At 42.4% G+C, this 21,863-nt stretch overlaps 1 protein-coding gene across 1 annotated transcript in view; it reads right to left on the bottom strand.

Annotated features, from left to right (window-relative positions):
• LAMA3 (laminin subunit alpha 3) overlaps positions 1-21,863 on the bottom strand; it is a 250,592-nt gene that overhangs the window by 21,040 nt on the left and 207,689 nt on the right. The window contains exons 54-65 of the mRNA XM_081802541.1: positions 21,285-21,427; positions 17,974-18,144; positions 15,324-15,475; positions 15,004-15,166; positions 14,437-14,570; positions 13,488-13,632; positions 10,645-10,764; positions 10,138-10,268; positions 4,080-4,197; positions 3,550-3,690; positions 1,154-1,293; positions 251-382 (exon numbers count right to left, since the gene is read on the bottom strand). Of these exons, the coding sequence (XP_081658667.1) occupies positions 251-382; positions 1,154-1,293; positions 3,550-3,690; positions 4,080-4,197; positions 10,138-10,268; positions 10,645-10,764; positions 13,488-13,632; positions 14,437-14,570; positions 15,004-15,166; positions 15,324-15,475; positions 17,974-18,144; positions 21,285-21,427 (1,690 nt within the window). The remainder of the gene's footprint in view (positions 1-250; positions 383-1,153; positions 1,294-3,549; positions 3,691-4,079; positions 4,198-10,137; positions 10,269-10,644; positions 10,765-13,487; positions 13,633-14,436; positions 14,571-15,003; positions 15,167-15,323; positions 15,476-17,973; positions 18,145-21,284; positions 21,428-21,863) is intronic.

Here is a 21,863-nt window from a genome sequence, read left to right on the forward strand (position 1 = left end):
CACTCGACCTTTCCCAAGGTTCTGTGCCAAAGCTGTTCCTACAAAGGGAGGCTGGGCCCAGGTGAGGTGTTCGTGGGAGGTGGTTTGTTTCTAGTGTGTGTATCTTGTCTAAGAAGGCGTTTGAAAGTTGGCGGAATGAGAGCCTCAGGCTGCACGTGGTGACAAATCCAACTCCACTACTAGAGCAAGGGGATGCCCTCCCGGAGGCAGGCCACGCTCATCAGCCGCACACCCGCAACAAGGCACGCACCTCCGGATGAAAACGTTGCTGATGCAACCCTCGAAGTGACTCCCGCCCAGATACAGGGGATGCTGGGAACCCGACAAGTCCTGTAGCCTTTGGTTACTTTTCAGAGTCTGGTCATCAATGAGAAGCCGGAGTCTGGACGAAGAGGAAGGCAAAACAAGAGTGAGAATGGCAGGGAAGAAAAGTTTCTCACCACGTGGCCCACTGAGGCTCTTCGATTCGGACTCTATACCTGTAACCTAAAGTAACCTGTTAAACTAGATTTATTTTTAAAGAGCATTTAAATTTAAAAAAAATTTTTTTCATGTATTTCTTTTATTGTATTTTTATTAAAGCAGTCTATACATACAGAAAGTGCACATATCCTGTGTGCTCAGTGAATTTTTTGCAGTGTGAATACACCAAGGACAGGAGCACCCAGCCACAGAAGCAGAAGTGACCAGCACCCAGGAACCCTGCCTTGTGCCCGCTTTTCCCCGTCTGGGGGTATAACCCCCGAGTCCTGAATTCTGATAAAAGAAATTAATTTTGCCTGTTTTTGAATTTTATATAAATGAAATCATAGAAGATGAATTCTTTTATGTGCGACCTCTTTCACTCAGCAGGACGCTGTGAGGTTCATCCACGGCATTCTATACATTTGTAGATCTTTTGTACTCATTACTCCGGTTTCATTCCCACATTTTGAATAGACCACAGTTGGTTTATCCACCCACCTTTTGGCTGATTGATTTTATTATTATTTTTTTTAATGAGGACATTGATACAGAACCAGGAAGAAGGCTAAGACTTACTAGTAAAATAGTGTTAGCATCAAGGACACATACTTCACCAAAAAGATACTAGAAAATTCCATTAAGCTAAATAAAAGTCTTAGAGCTCTCGCGAAAGTGCCATCGTACTCACCCAGAGTTGTCACTTATTACAGATACATAATGCAGTGAACCATCCGTGTACGTCTGCGGAGATCTAAAAATCGGGCTGTTGCTATCCCTGGTGTTCAGTTCAATGTGACCATCTTCCAGGGAGACCTGCAGGTTCCGTGTCTGAAACCACCACAGAACATACCCATCAATGTCATTAACTTCCACTGAAAGATTATGACGGTGTTGATACTGAAGTTATGATCAACACTACGGATAAGACAGTCAGGATGTTTTGGCCCAAATGTTTTGACTTCACTATTTCAATCTAAAGATTATTTTTGAATATCCTGACTCTGTGTTTATGAATATAAAAGTGTTATGCAAAGTATTTCAACACTGTTGAATCTGTCAAAAGCATCTTATGGACCTACGTCCGTAAACCATTTTTTTTAAAGATTTTATTTATTTGACACAGAGAGAGAGAGAGAGCACAAGCAGGAGGAAGGGCAGAGAGAGAGGGAGAAGCAGACTCCCCGCTGAGCAGGGAGCCCCATGTAGGGCTCGATCCCAGGACCCTGAGATCATGACCTGAGCTGAAGGCAGACGCCTAACTGACTGAGCCACGCAGGCACCCCCCTTTTTTTTCTTTTTCTTTTTTTTTCCATAAACCAATTTAACTTCTCCATCAATGATACAAAACAGTTAAGCCAATCTGTTGAAGTTATTTTCATCAGGATCAATTCTTTTCTGAATCAATTTTGTGATGAAGACTTGATTCATCCATTTTTTAAAATATATGATTATAGCAATGATATCTTCTCTTTAGTCATTATGAACTTTTAATTTTCTGGTCATAATTCCTAGGAAGTTCAATTTTCTGATGTCAAACTCTGCAGATCTAAATTTTGGCACGATGATTCGATTCTGTTAATTCTTAATAAAAAAAATATGTGTAGTTTTTGTAGTTGTCATTTTAATTCTGTTGATTTTTTTTTCTACCAAGTACAATTTTTGCAATTTTCAACAAGATGTGATCATTCAGTGAGCTTTTAGTCTAAAACGATTTTTATATGGCCGCCTGGGTGGCTCAGTCGGTTAAGTACCTGACTCTTGATTTCGGCTCAGGTCACGATCTCAGGGTCCTGGGATCGAGCCCCACGTTGGGCTCTGCACTCAGTGGGGAGTCTGCTTGGGGATTCTCTCTCTCTTCTTCTCCCTCTGCTCCTCCCCCACTCATGCTCCCTCTCTCTCAAATAAATAAATCTTTAAAAAAACTAAATAAAACTATTTTTACAATGTGCGATTGTAGCCACTATCAGTTTAATTTGGTTTTTTTCAGTTGGCAATATTCATTATGAGTTGGGTAAAGGAATGCCAATTTATAAGTATGACTTAGCTAACCCATTATGAAGTTGAGGGCAGTGTTCCTGGGGTATTTCTAGGATCCCTCCATTGTCTAGGAGTGATCCCCTCTTTTGCTCAGTCAACTCTTCTGCCAGTTTTTAACCATTTTGTATATTGTGTACTCTGTGCCCCTACCCTTGGCACGGAAAACAAGCACTGGGTGTCAAAAGAACTAGGTCAAAACATCCTACTTTGATAGAAAAGGCACTCTTGCAGTCAAAATGCTGACACATGTTTCTTCAGGGGGTAGTTTAAAAAAAAGAAAAAGATCTCTAAAGGCTGGTGAGCAAATATATATCAAGAGAGACAAGGCCTTCTAATATGACATCGCCACAGAGTCAGCTACTGTTCTTTCTTTCGACAAATACTAAATGTCTGTTGTGCTGGCAATCCTAAAGAAACACATCCAAGAATGTCAGTATTCTACTTCTACTTCTGTGTTAAAATCCCCCTCATTCCACAAGGGGATTTCTAAATATTAGTTGACCTCTATACCTACATGACCACACAAACGAAATCCTATGAAGCTATAAAGGGTACCTTGTTGCTCCGTTGTACATGAACAAAGAGCCAAGGACCCTATTTTCTCTCATTCCCCAGATGTAAATATTGTCCAACCAGCTACTGCTGCAAAAAAGGAATCTGAAGAGCTATCTTTTGTGGAATCAAAAAGGAATAGTGGGGACACATTTGGATTTTTTTCTTAGATCTAAAACTTTAGGTTACATTATTACTTATAACAGTTATAATTCACCTTAACTCGTGAAATAAACCCAAGAAGAATGAAAATGAGTCCATGAATACATATGAATTCAACTCTGTAAAGTCTAATGTACTTTCTTAGCCTTATTTCTTTTAGGACTTGCCCCAGGATGAAGAGTAACCTCCATGGTTGAAATATGCAATGTCATTTACCGTGTGATAATGGATAAAATGCCCAACTAGTTTACCATCAAAATCTCTCTACTGTTTTTGACATCAAACTTTGAGTCAGGTTTAAGTCTTATTCAGTATTCATGCAATATTTCATACCTGTGCCTGGAGATTAAATAACATGCCACCCGGTTGAAAGGTCTGAAACCCAAAGGAGGCCTGGAATTCGTTGGGCAAAGGGAGGTCCAAATTGTTGAACCTCAATTGTCCACCCCTGGAGAATGAGGCAGATCGCACGAGCTGAAATGCAAATGTGGAATAAATTACTGGCATTGGAATGATTTGATGGCTGAAATCCAGGATCTCATCCTGTATTGCTTCACCTGAGCTGATTAATGTGGTTTCTGTTGCCTCAGGAAGGAACAGTTTCCTTTTCTGCATGAGTTGTGTGTAGAGTTGGTACTTCTTTTTTCTTACAAATGTAATATGCAAACGTGAAGGGGCTGTGTGTCTTGCAAATATGTGGGAAGTAGAAATGAACCAGTTCGCACAAATATGTGGGAAGTAGAAATGAACCGGTTTGCCATAATACTGTGTGCTACCAGAAAAACTCTAGCGCTGGTCTATAAATGACTACAGGATGGGTTGGCCGGGGAACAGCACTGCTCTGGAAGGTTTTGAATTCTTACCTTCCAGTCTTCTGAGCATTTTTTTGTGACTCCCACAGTGTCATTCAACCTAACAACACCGCTGGTTTTCTTCAGATTTTTCATGCAGCCTCGGAAACCAGGTGTAGAAATGTTAAACCTGATTTGGGGTACAAAAAAGGAAGAGATGTACCAGACCCGGCTTGTCTGAGAATTGGAGCTGAAACTCTGCACTGTCTGGTACTTCTCACCCATAAACGAGTATGTATTTTATGGGTATCTGTTCTCATGGGATTTCTAGAACTCTACTTTTGTGAAGCTGAGAAAATCGACTTCCTTTCTCTGTGATTCAGCATTCTCAGCTTTAAAAATGAACGTAATAGTGTTGACAGAAGAATGGCCAGTGCCCTCAAAAAGTACAGTGATAAAATGTACGATATCTAATACCATAAATATTATATCGATACATATTAATAAGTACATTATTTATTAGAGCCAAGAATGCCCTAAAAAACACTTTGCTTTTTCTCCTGTCCACTTTTAAGTTAGTTACTGTTAACTCAGTAGAAACAATCGGTTGCATTCTGGTTCTAGTCAGCGATGGAAAATGTGGCTTGGTATTTAACCAATGCCAGGCTGGAACAATGGAAAGCATTGTGAGGATTAAACAAGTTAATGCACAGGAATTGCTCAGTACCGTGTGTGGCCTGCAATTGTGACCGCTCAGGAGCTGCTTCTTTTTTTTTTTTTAAGATTTTATTTATTTATTTGACAGAGAGACACAGCGAGAGAGGGAACACAAGCAGGGGGAGTGGGAGAGGGAGAAGCAGGCTTCCCGCCGAGCAGGGAGCCCGACATGGGACTCGATCCCAGGACCCTGGGATCATGACCTGAGCCAAAGGCAGACGCTTAACGACTGAGCCACCCAAGTGCCCCCCAGGAGCTGTTTCTGAGAGCTGAGGGCTCTGCACCCACATTGCCTGGGTTCAAGCCCTATCCCTGCTGCTTGAGCAGGCGATGTAACTATTCTGTGACTCTGTTTCCTCCTTTCTACAATGGGAATGTGTTAATCTGTTTCATGGGGTTGTTACAAATTTAAAGGAGTTAGTAGTATGTGTGACACACTCACATGGTGCCTGGTACAGAGTGAGGACTCCATGTGAGATGGTGGGGTTAGTAACTCTCCCATTATGAGGAGAGTCCTGATAATGAGAGCAATTTCTTTCTACAGCAACTCTGCCTTTGTGGCTACCTTGGCATTCCGCCCCCTACCCTCTTCTTCTTCTTCTTCTTCTTTTTTTTTTTTTTTGGCATTTCTCCTTTGATTTGACTTTTGGGTCTGTCTGGAGCTGACTTTCCATAAAACATTAACACAGATGAACTGCCTGGAGTCCAGGCAAATATTTGTGTTTCTTAAACAAGTGAAGTACTAAGGAAAACACAAAGCTGATTTCCTTATAAATCCCTAAGGCGGCTCACCTTTCTAAATGGAAAGGTATCTGCATTCATTTTTATTCAAATCATTATAAATAGTTGAGCTACAGGTAATGCGCATGAAATTAAATTTCATTAGAAGGAAAAGGAAGACATGAATCCTCACTGGCACAGCAGCTTGAGCTTAATTATTTTATAAAGATGGCTTTTTGCCTCAGAAAAGAACGAAAGTTCATATTAATTCCTGGCACTTGTCTGTTTACACATATTTTAAAAATCCATTCTCTCTTGGGTTTCCGCGTGGTTCGGACCCCTCTCCATCCCCTGATGTCCTTCTTTCCAGATAGTCTAGGTCGAAGTTAGAAGAAAAGCAGAGGGGGGAGGAAAGGCAGCAGGCAGATAGATACGGAGCCCTATGCTGTGTAAGGCACTGTTATTCTAGCCTCACCATGACCTTTTGAGGGAGGTATTTTGCTCTCTAACGTTCACCGAGCTCTTACCGCGTGCCTGGTGCCTCGCCAACTCCTTGACTCGCTTTGAATCCTCACACAGCCCTGAGAGATGGGTAGCTACTCTGACCCTGTCCCACAGGTCGCACGGGGAGGCGTGGGGGTGGTTAAGCAACTGGTCTAAGGTCATGTGGCAAGGAAGGGGCAGCTCTGGGATCTGAGTGGTCAGTGTGTCCCATGAACTAGTGTGACTCAAAGTCCCTGCTCTTTACACTTACACAGTCTGTGTGCCCATAGCGCTCAGAAGAATTAGGACCCTTTCCTACAGAAGAACAGTCATCTCCAGCAGAGATGTTAAGATGGAAGATTTATTTCCACTCTTCTCTGGGGTGTTCTGGTTACTCTGGCTCATCGGAGGGCCTAGACTTCCACGTTTGCTCCAGGATGCAAGGGCTGAACACACTTGCTGGAGGAATGGGATCGTGTAGGGGTGCAGGCCGCCGCATGGAAGGGGTAGGCACACTGGGGTGTGTATGCACACCGGGGCCGGGCCATTCACAAAGGCCCAACTGGTCCAAGCTGTGGTAGGCAGATTTCAGAGCCATAGGAGCCAAAGGTAATCCTAAACTGTGTAAATGTCCAATAGACCCCTGACTGATTTTTACTTTTTGAATTATTTTCATTTTAATGGTTTATTGTTACACTGACACAATGGGGTAGGTCCTCAGCAAAGGTGTCCTGTTGGCTTGAGAGCCTCTGGCATTATCGGGGTGATGCTCCCTTCTCATGGGAAGCAGATAGGATTAACAGATTGTGATTTCGACTGGAATCCTGAAAAAGTCATTCCCAGAGCTGGGCCCCCATTCCTAGAAGACACACCGTAGTGAAAGAGGAGAAAACAAGGCATCCGCAACATCTCTTGGTCAGAGCTGCTTTAGAGATTGGCTTGCTTTGCCCCAGACTAGGCTTAAGTGCTACAGTCTGTAAGGGTCTTCTCCTCATGCCGGGGTCAGAACACCTGCCCCTTTAGGAGGATTACTTGCTTGCCCCTCAGAGCTTGGTCATGAGTGATCAGTAGGACTCCTCTCTTCCCCCCTCCGCCCCCGGTGACCCACATCAGAGGGAGTTTCCGAACTCTCTGGACCATCAAAGATGTCACCAGAAGGATGCAGCCAGGCCAGAAACAGCCATTGCTTAGCATTTTATTTGTAAGTGACTAAAAGGCCAGTGAAATCTTTTGACTGGCTTCTTCCTCCTACATTTTCCATGTTCTTGTGATTTTAATAAAAAAAACAAGGTATAAACTTGCCCAGAAAAAGGAGTAATCCCTTGTTTGGAAGACTCTAGGACAGATTACTAGGAAAATTCTCTATGTACATCTATCTGTATATGCATAACTAGATCCATGTATGCATCTCTTAAATGGATAGGGATGATAAGGGAAAGAAAGGCTGAGTGCTGACTTAACTCAAGGTCACATTGCTCTTTGGTGGCTGAGCCAAAACTAGAGTGACTTCTTTTGGTTCGCACCCACTACCCTTTGCTAGGAAACCCTGGCTGACTGGCATCTGCATCATTATCTGGGGGTCTTGTGCTAACACTGCACAAATTCAAACCACTGGCCAGTGACTTCCTTGTTGTCTCCGGAAACTCCTCAGCCCACCTGCCCTAGAACCTTGACAAGCACCTCTACCTGAGCTGCATTCACCCTTTCTCCAGCCCAGACTTCTCTGCGGAGGGCCAGACCTTTTGTCCTACCGCCCTCCCTCATCTCCACCTGCTATCTCTCGGGCTCCAGGAACTCAGCCTGTCTCAGCCTGAACCAGTCCCCCTGGCCCTCTGCTGGTGCTGTCCACCTGCCCAAGCACTGGAGCAAACCCCAGGTGTCATCCTTGAGCGCTTTCTACTTTCCTCCCCAAACCCAAGCAATCGCTCAGTAGTACCTAGCCACTGTCCTAAATATATTGAGAATCCGTTCCCTTTGCCTTATCTGCACTGCTATTTCCCTGTGACTGCCTTCATCTCTTGTCTCTGTGAAGATGCTCATCTGGTTGCTCTACCTGCCTCTGCCTTTTCCCTCTCGAATCCAATCTCTGCCCTGCACCAGTTGAATTTGATAATGTCCTTTCTCTGCTGGTGTCCCCTGAGTGACAGCTTACTGTGACTTTCAAGATCCTCTGTGTTCTGGCCCCTGCTTCCCACACCAGCCCCATGTGGTAATCCCGGCCTGCTTCACTGGTGTCCTGCAGTTCCTTGGAAGATAACACTTTCTTCAGCTCTTGGTGCTTCCCATATGTTGATTGCTCCTGTTTTTCAGGTCCAAACCAGAGGCCACGTTCTGGATGCCCCAACTGGATTAAATTCCCTCCCTGGGCCCCAGAGGACCTTGAGCTTCCCCTCTTGTCACACCCGCCACACTCTATGGTCTCCCTCCTGCTATGCTTGAGGTTCTGGCCTGTTCACCATCGCCTTCCCCACACCTGCCACACTGCCTGATGTCCCTAGATACTCAATGAGTATTTGTGTAATGAGTAAATAAACGGGAACCTCAGATGGACACAGTAGTGCTGACTTCCTTAAGTTAATCTATTTTATCACATTTAATTGAATAAAATAAGATTATTGCTCATTCATAACAGCAATTCAAGGTTGAATTGATATGATATTGATGATATTAAATATGAATACCACCTCTTTGGTTCTCAATTTCTTCATCTATCAAGGTCAGCGGTTATGTCCCATGCAAGGTCCTTTCTAGTTCAAAAAAAATCTAAGGAATTCATTCCCAAACTCTATTAAAGTGCTGAGCTTTCCCATCTGCATTTTTGTCTTTGAGGGCAACCTTAAGAACTTTAAAACAAATATTAGTTCGTCTTTACTATAGATGGACAGATGCCCAAATACATAAGGATTCTTGAAGACAGACTACCTTTGCACAACACCTTATAAATCACATCTAGTACTCCTCCCAACTGATTTATAAATTAGAAAAAGAGTTAACTAGCCTGAGATCTCATATAAGAATAATCACAATCGGGCACCTGCGTGGCTCAATCATTAAGCGTCTGCCTTCGGCTCAGGTCATGATCCCAGGGTCCTGGGATCGAGCCCCACCTCCCTGCTCCATGGGAAGCCTGCTTCTCCCTCTCCCACTCCCCCAGCTTGTGTTCCCTCTCTCACTGTGTCTCTCTCTGTCAAATAAATAAAATCTTAAAAAAAAAAAAAAAAGAATAATCACAATCAAACAATGTGGAAGTGCTCTTCACTCAGTCACAAGTCTGTACTAACCCTTCCAGAAAATCTTCTTTCCACACATTATCATCAGCTGTTAAAAAGCCTTTTTGGAGGATTCAAACACATTTAAATGTAAAAGTTATTTTTAAGTGCATTCTTGAAGTGGTGTTGTTTTTTTCTCAGTCACATTAGGCTTCACTTCCTTTCCAATTAACTTAATTCATCCGTGTATTCATTATCCAAGAAGCAGTTATGCACCTGTTCCTTACTTGATAACACATAAGGGGCAGGTAATGCAAACATGCCTTACATTCTAGAGACAGTTCCTGAAGGCAGCAACCCCAACTTTCAGTGCCCAGTGCTGCTTGTCAGGCCATAGACCTGCCTGCGCTCTCCTATGCTACCATTAGGGACCCCAGGGCCACAGCTTCCCTTCTTATCAGCAGCATTGTCAACACTAACCATATTCCCTATAGTTTCTCTCTTCCCGAGAATGACACTCAGGGGTGACCCAAGGTTCCCTCACTCTTCTTCTTTCAGTGGCCAGTCCCATAATCCAGTGTTTACAACATATTTGACTCTGTTGGCTATCACTGTGAATACTGAAAAGTTAAACTTTTTGTGTTTGTTTCTTGCTAAATTTTATTTTATTTTTTTTTAAGATTTTTTATTTATTTATTTGACACAGAGAGGATGAGAGAGAGACAGAGAGACAGAGAGCAAGCACAAGCAGGGGGAATGGCAGGCAGGGGAGAAGCAGGCTCCTGGCTGAGCAGGGAGCCCAATGAGGGACTCGATCCCAGGACCCCGGATCATGACCTGAGCTGAAGGCGGACGCTTAACTGACTGAGCCACCCAGGCGTCCTTCTTGCTGGATTTTAAAAAGTCAAACTAATCAGTAGCAATTGTAACCATTATCACTCAGAGAGGTAATCTGCTTCTTTGCTTGTTTTTAAAAAAAAACCCAAAAAACATCATCTTACCTTTCCCTGATTGAAATTGGAATTCCTCCCAGATAATATGTGCTGAAATCAAATATGTCACCATCAATTATGCTGTTATAAAAATCCACACTTATCCTCAATTTTTGGGTTTTTTTGATTATGATCTGTATCTAAAATAAATGAGAAATGAGTCAGTAAGCCATGGGGAATTAAAGAATCCTATTCAGCATGGGTCAGAGCTATTATGTTTTTATTTCCTTCAGATTGATTATATATGTGGTAGGAAGACTTTGAGCAGTAGCACTTCTGGACAAAAATATAATATTAAAACATTTTAATAGAAATGTTTGCATTTGAAATTAATCATATTTTATACATGCCATATATATATTTCATGCCCAGGTACTTAGATTTTGAAAGGAGGTATCCCTCCTCCTTTAATAACTGTAAGTTAGTCTGGTAATAGAAAAATGTTTTGGGCACTGACTTAATTTTAAAGGACCGAGAATATTTAATAATTCACGCGAACAGACTGAAAGGACATACCGAATGGTCTTTTCCATTGTTGACAACCTGTGTAACTTCTTTTTCTTTTGGTGGCTCTGAATTCAGTTTGTATCGCACCAGGAGCTTGCCATCTTCTATATTTAGAGATATGAAGCGATCCTAGGGCATGGAAACAATGTAGATTTACCAGGAGATTCCCCCAAAGAAGACCTAGAGGCCTGGAACTCAAATTACTCTCAAGTCACAAACTGCTCTCAGCTGCAGCCCCCTCCTCAGTTAACAGGGACAACAGTGCTGTACTATCCACCTGCCAGATTGGGCATGATGTGTAAATATTCTAAGTCGTGTTCAACATCATGCTCAGTGGCCGGCACACAGGAAAGACGCAATAAATGCAGCTATGATCACGATTTTGTTTCATACAATCCATAACCAGTGTGCACAAATGGGAAGGGAAAAGATACAGGTCATTAGTACCATTTGAAAAGATGACCGCTACCTTTCGGAGGGTGGTATGGTCTTTGTGAAACCCCCGACATTTGCCCTCCTCTGCTCGCTGACTGCTTGCTGTCTCAGCCTCATTTGCTGGCTTATCCCCCCTCCAGCCTCCCTCCTTCCATTCAAATGTGGAGGGTTCCTCGAGGGCCCGCAAAGACCTCTTCTTCCCTCCTACCCTCTCTTTGCTTCAAAGTCACGGTCACTTTTGTAGCCCCAATGCAGGTGTGTGCCCATGAAGCCCAGATGCTTCTCTCCAGCCTAGACGTGTCTTCTCGGGGCCAGGCCCGCACATCCGGTAACCTTATTGTTACTGCGGGTGACTCGTGGATCCCTCAAATTTGAATACCACAAGCAGGGCTTGAGATCTACATGCCCCTCAGCTGCCAAGCCTGTCTCTCCGCCCTTCCCATTGCTCTCTTTCCTCCTTTCTCTCTCTCACCAGTAAGCACCTTGATGAGCCAGCCACAAACCTACCAGGAGTCACTCTTAAATGTTCCCTCCTCTCCCTTCTTATCAAATCTTGTCAGTTCCCCCATTTTTTAACTCTCTTTGTTTCGTGCCACCCAGGGTCAGCCACACTTGTTTAGCCAGACTACACAGCAATAATGCCCCGTCCCCCCCGTCCCCTCCTGAACCCACTTGCCACTCTGCAGCCAGAGTGCTCTGTGGGAAAGGCCAGTGCGAGCTCATTACCCTCCTTTGCTCTCAGGGGGAAGCCCCAGATCCCCCGTACATGTTGTGGGGCTCTGATCACTCCTTCAGCTTCTTCTGCCTCTCCTTGCCCCAGCCACACGGGCCACCATTTTGTCCCTGAGCGCTCCCTGCCCTTCCCACCTCCAGGCCTTCTTTATGCCCCTCTCCCCACAGCGATCACCCCTCTGCCCTGTCCCCTCCAAATGCTGACCCTCCCTCCGGGTCCCAGATTACCCAGACTTTGCTCAAGTCTTTTATACATCTTCATTCAACCCAAACTTTCCCTCTATACCACTCATGGATGGCCATTGTGATGAATTAATTAACCAATTAATGAGTATAGCTTTGTGAAATATTTGTCTTCCCCTCTAGACTAGAAGGTCCTTGAGGACAGCAACAGCTTGTAACTGCATCCCTATTCCTGGATAAAGCACATACTTGAAGCAGGTCTTTCCTTAGTAGAAAGATACACTGAGGAATTTCTGATATAGGGCTTAAAGGCTTATTCTTCCACAGTTCCCTAATGACAAGAAGACCTCTCTTTGACATCTACAGACAGAACCCTTACTTAAAAGTAACATCACTCCTTATCTGGATCCTAAATCTTGTCCTTGGGAGGCAGTTAGGGTTCACCACACTCAACAACAGAGTCACATCAGCTCACTGAGTCATGAGCCACTCTGCCTAATAACAGCGCTCAAAATAATTTTCTCTTATCTGGCTACTAATGGAGTTCCATAAATTTTCTTCTAATATGAGTAGTACTTCTGGTTCTTGGTCTCCAAAATGTAGTACAAGGAAGACCTTGTTTTGGAAACAACCCCCTTGCCCTGAAGATGCTGTGTGACTTCTTGGCTCCTTGCATGCTGTCGGCAGGTCAGGACCTTCCCAAATCCTCAGAACTGGTTCAGCCTTGGAATCTCCCAGAGGGTCAAGACCAGCCCCAGAGAGGAGAGTTGGATCAGGTCTCTGTCCCCACCCTGCAGGTAGAAGGGGTTGGTCAAATCCCAAGCTCTGTGTCAATGCCGTGTTCTCAGACAAAGATCCACACTTCTCCAGAAATGCTACCTGCAGAGCGACCACAGAAGGCCCTGCGCCCAGGAGCGGCCGCCCCAGGCCCGTTTCCCGGCAGGCCCTGCGCCCAGGAGCAGTCACCCCAGGCCCTTCTCCCAGCAGACGGCGCTGACCATTACTTGTAGAGTCACTTTGGATTTCTCCAAACTAGACTTAAGAATGGCCTCCAGAAACTTCAGTGGCTTGAAAACTCAGAAGGTTCCAGGTCTTGGAAAGCCAAGGATCAGGCGGAAAAGACATAATTCCACAGAGCCTGGCAAAAGTCGGACCAAGATGCAAACAGCAGGAAGTCAAACAGTCTGACTCTCAGAGACCCTGGGAGGTGGTCACGTGATTTCAGGCCGACTAAGTATATTATCAGGCAAGCCATGGTTTTCAAAGAATAAAACTGACAATGACATGTTTGGGTGGCATGTTCTCAAATTCCCAATTACTTGCCTCATTAAAACACACATTCCCATAGCCAAAGAAAGCAGAATTGGGCCAAGAGAAAAGATGTAGGTAATATTTGCACACTTTTTCAGACCTAGTTAATTGTTTATAATAACCCAGTTACCCCAAAGTTGCTTAATTGAATGGACATACTTGGTACTATTTGGATGTTTGTTATAGAATACCTTGTTTTCTGCAAAGAACAGCAGTCCTCTATCCACAGTGGTCTGAATTGTCTGTCCAAAGGTTGGGATGGGAGCATTTGGTTGAGTTGGAATTCGAGCATAGCCTGTACCTTCAAAATAATTTTTGTCTGACTCTTCCTTTCTCCTGTCAACATCAATGATCACATGTCAGAACACAGCAGCAAATGACCACCACTCAAGTGTGCTTATTAATACAAGATGCTGCTATCTGAAAAACAGAGCAAAGCCCATGCAATGTAGCTGTCATGATTTTGTTCAAGAAAAGGAAACATCTTTAAAAGGTTAAAATAGCCAACCATTTCTGCTGGATGTGCTCTTATGCTCTATGATAATCAAACCCTAGCTCAAAAAAGATAATAGTTAAGAGTCCCCTTTGGAAATATCTACTTAGGAAGATGTAGCCTAGCTATTAACTTGAAATAGAATTTTATTCTGAGTAATAGTTTGTCCAAATCCTTTTAACTACAGGGAAGGTCAGGAGCTTAAGACAGCAATTTCCAAATAGGTCCAGCTGCCAGAGTACCTAGAAAGTTATGGTACATTTCATGGACTAATATTTTTTTTTGAAACTTACAGTAAATATGTAACTTTGTGCCTGAATCAGGTACCATCTAATATTGAATATTTGGGGGTAGGAAGCACCAAAAATTTAAGAAAGATTCATTTTTTTCAAAATTGAGAAAACTCTTATCAATCTAATATTTTATACAAATGAGGAAATTTTAGGGGTGGACTAGGAGTATTGCATGCAGTCATAATTTAAGATCTACTGGCCCAAAGCTATCAGTGACACCAAAATCACATCTCATCGGCTCATCCCTTTATTATATGTAATATAACTACAAGTTACCAAAAATCACAGTTACAGAGACACTGGTCCCTGGTTGTTTCGTTGTTGTTGTTGTTATTTGTTTTGTTTTGTTTTTACCTTCTACAAGGCTCTACTTCAGTTGTGTTGAGATTGAAAGTTTTTTTGAAGTTGTACAAGCTCAGGACATTTTCATTGAGGTCATCTAATTCAATACAACCTTTGTATGAAGGCAACCTCAGTCTAGCAGGAAGCTGAAAAAATGAAACAAAAAATCTAATTCAACAAAGGACACTGATCAGGCTGGGCAAGAAATAGTATGAATCCATCACTTTTAAATGTCATTGTAGCATAGGGATTAAGAATGTGGACCCTGGAGCCAGAGACCCTGGCTTTGCTATTTACCAGCTGTCTGACTTTGGACAAGTTATTAAACTGCTCTGTCTCAGTTTCTTCATCCATGAAATGGGAATGGTAATGATGCCTATTTAAATTCATATACTTAAGTCTAGATCACTGCACATAGGAAGTACTCAAAAACTGTTAGTTTTTATCACTGGATATGCTTTAAGAATATATAGTTAAATCCTTCTTATATATAATGGATAATTGAAATAGAGACCTGAGGTTCTCATGCCAAATTCAAATGTAAATATTTTCACTCAGTGAAATGACATTCACACTTACTCTAAAGTCAGGTGGGTAACCTCCAACATAAAATACAACATTTTCAGGATCCAGATTGAGGAGCGTGTGGCTGTTTCCACCACCCATTTCATGGAATTGGGGTGTTCCGGGTTTACTGGATGTGGCTTTTTTGGTGTAATTTAGACTTGCAAACTGATAAATTCTGTTTAAAAATAAATTAAAGTTATATTTAAAAATTATACAAACATCGAAGAAGTCAAAGCCAAGATACTGAAAATGGGGTTTAGCAGCACATACATTGGGGAGTTTGGTGAGTGTGGGTCAGATTAATAAAGAGCAGAGGTCAATGGGACTTTTACCTCTGAAATTTCACCCGGTCCATTACTGCCTCCTGAGTGTCGCTCTTGGTCACGCTCTGGTCCACTTGGAGTTCAGACTCCTGGTCTCCCAGGTTGTAAACACACGTGAGCTTGCCGTCTACAACTGCCATGCCGATGTAGTCCCTGGAGGCCTAGAGACATCAAGGCCACTTCAGAGCACTTCGAACACACCCTGGTCCTCTCAACTTCCCATCCCAAGAGAGGGCATTTCAAATAACTAACGGGTTTTACACAATAACCCTTGGGCAGACAGAATAAATGAGGTACCTCCTTGTACAGAACAATACAGACAGAACACTTAATAATGTCTGCACTGTCTTCTCTCCTAGATCATTGCACTCATGGATTCACTCCCCCATTTGCTCAATCTGCAAATATTTGCCAAGCACTTGCCGTAAAGATGAACCAGATACAGACTCAGGTCTCCATTGGATTTTAGTCTAGAAATAAGCCATTTTTGTTCTCCCTGTACCATATAATGATCTCTTAACACTTTGCACATGCCTTTGTTATAATACCTAGAACCCTCTGTTATCACGGTCAGCTACATATGTATCTTTCTTTGTTAGAATACCAGCACCTGAAAGTACATATGAAGTTTTAAAATTGTGGTAAAATATACATAACATGAAATTTACATTCAAGAAACACATTTTTGTGTATCATAAATACAGTGTTGGTGCCTTGTAGGTAGATGGTATAAAATTGTTGAAGGAATAAAGTAATGTGCATTTTGTCAAGATACAAAGCAGAAAGTCATGTCATAAGAAAGCTACAAATAGGGCACCTGGGTGGCTCAGTCGGTTAAGCGACTGCCTTCGGCTCAGGTCATGATCCTGGAGTCCCTGGATCGAGTCCCGCATCGGGCTCCCTGCTCGGCGGGGAGTCTGCTTCTCCCGCTGACCCTCCCCCCTCTCATGTTGCTTGCTCTCTCTCATTCTCTCTCTCTCCAATAAAGAAATAAAATTAAAAAAAAAAAAAAAAGAAAGCTACAAATAAAGTACCAACACTTTAAAGCATTAGAGAGTGATTAATAATAATGTCAATTTTAGGAATCTTTAAACACCCACATGCACTAATCACAGCGAATTACTTCCTAACTGACCAGAATTTTCCAGAACCATGTTTCAGACATTTTTTTCCCAGCCATTATATCCTAACCCAGCCAGCGATTACTTTTTCCTCTGACACTTAAGTTGAAAAAAATATATTTTAAGAGGAGGGACTAAAGGCTAAAATGAACTGTTCAAGAGGTGCCAGGGTGGCTCAGTCGGTTGAGCATTGGATTCTTGGTTTTGGCTCAGGTCGTGATTTCAGGGTTGTGAGATCAAGCCCTGTGTTGGGCTCTGCACTGGGCATGGAGCCTGCTTAAGATTCTTTCTCTCCCTCTTCCTCTGCCCCACCCCACTGCTTGCTCTCTAAGAAAAAAGAAAAAAAAATGAACTGTTCAAAATGCCTGTAACAGTAGTGGTTTAAAGAACTTAGAATTAGAAAGAGATAGGGCAACTGCATGCCTTATTAATTAGTCAGAAGAGGCTTCATTTCACTCCAGTCCTCACCCACAGATGGTCCCATCCCTGCCGACTTGAGGAAGAGTCTGCAGCTGGGCATTCTGAGGAGGAGGGCAGGGTCACGATTTTGTGAGAAAGAACCACTGATGATTTCCATGAAGCCTTGATATTGCTGCCCTGGTTGTGTAGGGAGGGGTGCTGAACTTTAACTCCTGGTGTGCATGTGCTCACATGTGTCATGTGCTAAGCCCATTGGGCAAGATCTCTCCATCAGATAAGGCCAACAGAGAACAATTTGCAATTGATGGGTGGCCCCTTGGGATGCCATCAGAGGTGGTGGAGTCTGCTGACATATTGGTGGGATTTCTTCCTGCTGTGCCAATGGCAAGGACACACTTGTGACATGTATCTCAAAAACCATATTCTTGGGCGCCTGGGTGGCTCAGTTGGTTGGGCGACTGCCTTCGGCTCAGGTCATGATCCTGGAGTCCCGGGATCGAGTCCCGCATTGGGCTCCCTGCTCTGCAGGGAGTCTGCTTCTCCCTCTGACCCTCCCCCCTCTCATGTGCTCTCTCTCTCATTCTCTCTGTCTCAAATAAATAAATAAAATCTTTAAAAAAAAAAAAAAAAAGAAAAACCATATTCTTTTGGGCCACAATTCAACCCACAAATAGTGGAATTCCCCAAGGTGATGGTAGCATGAGCACCCCAACAGCGTTCTAGGGGAAGCCTGCTGCTGTGTCATGAGGACACTTAACAGCCCTATGGAGAGGACCATGTAGCATGAAAAATGCCTCCTACCAACAACCAGCACTAACTTACAAGGCATGTGAGTGAGCCAAACTGAGAGCAAATCTCCAGCCCCAGTCGAGCCTTCAGATGACTGCAGCCCTAGCCAACATCTTGACAGACAGCTCATGAGATCCCCTGAATCAAAACCATCTGGCTAAGCCACTCTTGAACACTGCACCATAGAAACAGTGTGAAATAATAAATATTTACTGTTGCTTTGGGCCACTAAGTTTGGTGGTCATGCAGCAAATACAGAACCAATATTAAAAAAAAAAAAAAAAAAAAATCCCCAAACCAAACAAGAGAAATGTCAAAGCGATACCTACATCTTTATTTCCAAGGTACATCACAAACATATTCTCAGTCCTCCCATATTCTCTTGATTCAGGTCTTTGGAGAAACAAAGAAAGAGATGTGTATCCTTTCAAATCTTCTAGGTCATTTGGCAGCCGGACTTCAACTCCAGATTTACCATTGAACCTCATGGGGACAGCAACCTGTAAGGGAAAAGATCTAGGTCATTAAAGATTCTTCTGTGAGGAAAGGGGGTGTGCTCAGAGGGACAACCTGGGACTCTGCCACAACTCCTTTCATCTCTATGTCAGCATTTCCCAGTTGTTATGATAAAGAGCAAAGGAGTGTGTGTGTCTCCTAGGTCTGGGTTATAAACTCATGAAGCTGTTTCAGGAGCTGAGTAGTAAAGCATTCATGTTCTTCCTGTTTACCAGCCAGGGGTCTTTGAGAAGTGCATCTAATTCTCTGCACCAGAAATGATAATCATTATTATAATCATAGTTGCAACCCTAGGAGGTTTTTGTACAGATGACCTAACATGTATGGAAGCACTTAGCATGGTGCCTGACATGTACATATATAATACATCAAAAATATTTTTTAAATAAATTCTTTAAGGAATCATTCCCCATTAATATATTACATGTTATGGTTGTATTTATTATAGGCATTCAGTCCTTAAAAACGAGTGCATCAGGGCTCTCTAAAACAGTGCTTCTTAAACTCAGTGGGTGAAGGACCATTTTTTCCCCTCTCTAATCTGCCCTGGACCAATACTTTTGTAAATACATTAAAAATCAAATTATTAGAAAAATGAAATAAATAAGGTGTGCAAAATACATGCCTACTATCCCATGCTTGAATTTTGAGGCAATTCAAATTACTGAAAGTTTTTAGACATATACATTCAACTTTATAGTTACATATAATGGACCAGTAACAAAATTTCTCTGACTAGTGCTGGTCTGTGGACCAACTTGGGTACATGGCATTCAAACACAGAAAATAAATGTTCCTTAATAATCTAAAGAATAACACTCCTGGACTGATACCTACACCAACTATATTTTATCTATCAAACTTTAAATATTTATGGAAAACCTGGTTTATGCAAGGTATTATGTTGGAGTGGGGTACTTAGCGATGGTGTGGGCTGTCATTTCTCGAACGTGCTTGTGACTGAGCACCCCTCACCCATTTTACAGGCTCATTTTATTCCTCTTTCTCTACTCCCCTCCACCCTCCAGTCTACCCAACCACATCCTGAGTCTTTCCTGGCATGCCCTTTGTCAAAACCTGAAAAACTCTCAGTCTTTTTAATTAAGAAGCCATCTCATGTATACATAAAAAGAATGGAGAATATACCTGTATATTCATTACATTCCTAAGAAATTTAACATGAGTGGTATAATAGAAGCTCCTTGCATATCTCACCTTGTCCCCATTCCTCCCTCTCATATCAGAGGCCACCACTACCCTGGATTTAGATTCCCATGCACGGTCCACACATGTTGCAATATTTTTACTAAAATGCATCTATCTATAAACTGTAATTAGTTTTATTACTCATGTTTTAAATACTTTAATATAAATGGTATCTCTACATATCCATCTACAACTTGCTTTCTTGGCCTCACTCTGTTTGTAGATTTATCTGTATTGACACATCTGCTGGCTCCAGCTCATTTATATTTATTGTGGTGTGGTCTTTCATTGTATACATTTATCACAGTTTTATCCATCTCCTATTGATGGACATTTGGCTTTTTTCCAATTATCTTTGTGATGACAAGCTGGGTCGCATTGAACATTCTTCTCTGTGTCCTTTAGTACCATTCTGAGCCTCTCCAGGTAGAAATGAGTGTTGTCAAGACAAGCTTAACACAGTTTTATCCAGCTTCTTAGTGTATTCTGCTCACCAGCTGCCGCATGCAGCAGCTGGTGAATAACCCGAGGTCAGGGTTTTGGCTTACTAATCTCTGTGTCCTGGGCACCCAGGAGAGCTCAAAAGCGCCGGCTTATTTTTAAGTTATATTTTATTATTTTCCACTTACATGGTACTATTAGCCAGGAACTATTTTACATTACCTAGTTTAATCCTAAAAATCTCATGGGGGCAGTCTTATGTACCCTGCTCTACAGATGAACAAAGTGAGGCACAGAGAGGTGAAGTGGCTGGCCCAAAGTCCCACAGCTCATAAGTGACAGAGCTAGGATCAAAACCAAGGCAATCTGGTTTTGTTAACAAGCTCTTAACCATGGTGTTATTACATGCTTCAAATTTTGTTGGATAAATTAGTGAATGAACATAGAAGGGCAAAAGCTAGAAACATTAATATTTTTCATTTGGTTTATATAAAGCATGAATGGGTGTGAAAAAGTAGTGTCTTCCAACTGTGCCTTATGCTCTTTGTTTTCCTGTTAAAGGTTTTTTTTTTTTAAGATTTTATTTATTTATTTGACACAGAGAGAGAGAGAGCACAAGCAGGAGGAGTGGCAGGCAGAAGGAGAGGGAGAAGCAGGGTCCCTGTGGAGTGCAGAGCCCAATGCGGGGCTCCATCCCAGGACCCCGGGATCATGACCTGAGCTGAAGGCAGACACTTAACTGACTGAGCCACCCAGACACCCCGCTGCTAAAGGTTTTACGTTGGGAGTATTTCTCTTTCCCAGATGTAAGGGCTCAAAAGAGGTAATAGTGAGCCTTGGAATCAACCACAGTGTCCTTAGGGCAGTGATACTCTGACTTGGTTTCCCAACCCTCTGTCTCCGAATATCTCACAGGGGGGTGGATGAAAAATGCAAGATGTTTCATTAATATTATTTTAGGACAAAACAAATTCTTAAGAGCGAAGTGTCAGGAATTCAGGTAAATACTGTCAGGTGAAAATGAGAAAGGCTGATGAATTTGTGTTCCAATGAAGAAAATCTGCTATAATCCTCTGTCCTCAGTAAAGGTGGATTCTACAGCTTTCGAGCTATAATAAGAAACTAGGGCTTGTGAAGTATCACATCAGCACATTCTGATGATAGAACCCTTACTTGAACTTGCAATAACACTTCCCAACGAGGGTCTGGAGGAGAACCCTTCTTCCCGCCTGCATAAACTCAATGGGGAGGAAACTGCTTCAGGTCTCTGACATACCAGATCATTTAGGGCATGAACGTAACGTGCACTTTTGAAGGTTGACAGGAGGAAGTCAACTTTCACATTCCAAACAACCAAAGAATTAGAGCAAGAAGGACAACGAGTTCATGTGTAAACAAATGCCTTCCCTTTCTTGATGAATGTGGTGACTTCTCAAAGATGGAGCCTTAGTGCCTGGCAATGTGGGGACACACCTACCTTATTTGCAGCATCTCTGGCCTGCTGAATTAGCTCCCGGATACGGTCCACATTATCAGAGATGTTGCCCAGTGGCAACAGCTGTTGGTTGATACTTTCAATCTTGCTCAAAAGATCGGGCAGTTTGTTGGTTAATTTCTTTACTGTGGGTGAGATTACAAAACAAATTTATAATTGCGAGTTGAGAAAAGGTTAAATACAGATTTTCTCATTGACACTATTTGTCAAGTGTTATGTTTGGTTCCCAAATATTGGATAGAATGGCTCAGAGTCAGGTAATACCTTTCCTAAATACATCATGGATTTTAGCTTGCGATCTAGTTATCAGATCATCTTTCTTGACCACTACAGAAGAAAATAAATCTTTGTTTTTTGATTCTTAATATCAATTATAATTTAATACCTCATGATTAAGGGATCTGTATCTCCACTCTATAACAGGAAAAATCAATAACAATTTTAATGGGTTAAAAAAAATTCTACCTAGTCTTTCCAATTAATAGAATGCCCATATTCTTTGAATGTATTACATGAAGCTGCTTTCTAATATTTTAATTTCTAATTTTGGGCTTTACCAGG

This window comes from Leptonychotes weddellii, chromosome 13 (assembly GCF_054177405.1).
Source record: "Leptonychotes weddellii isolate Sample4059 chromosome 13, ASM5417740v2, whole genome shotgun sequence".
NCBI lineage: Eukaryota > Metazoa > Chordata > Mammalia > Carnivora > Phocidae > Leptonychotes > Leptonychotes weddellii.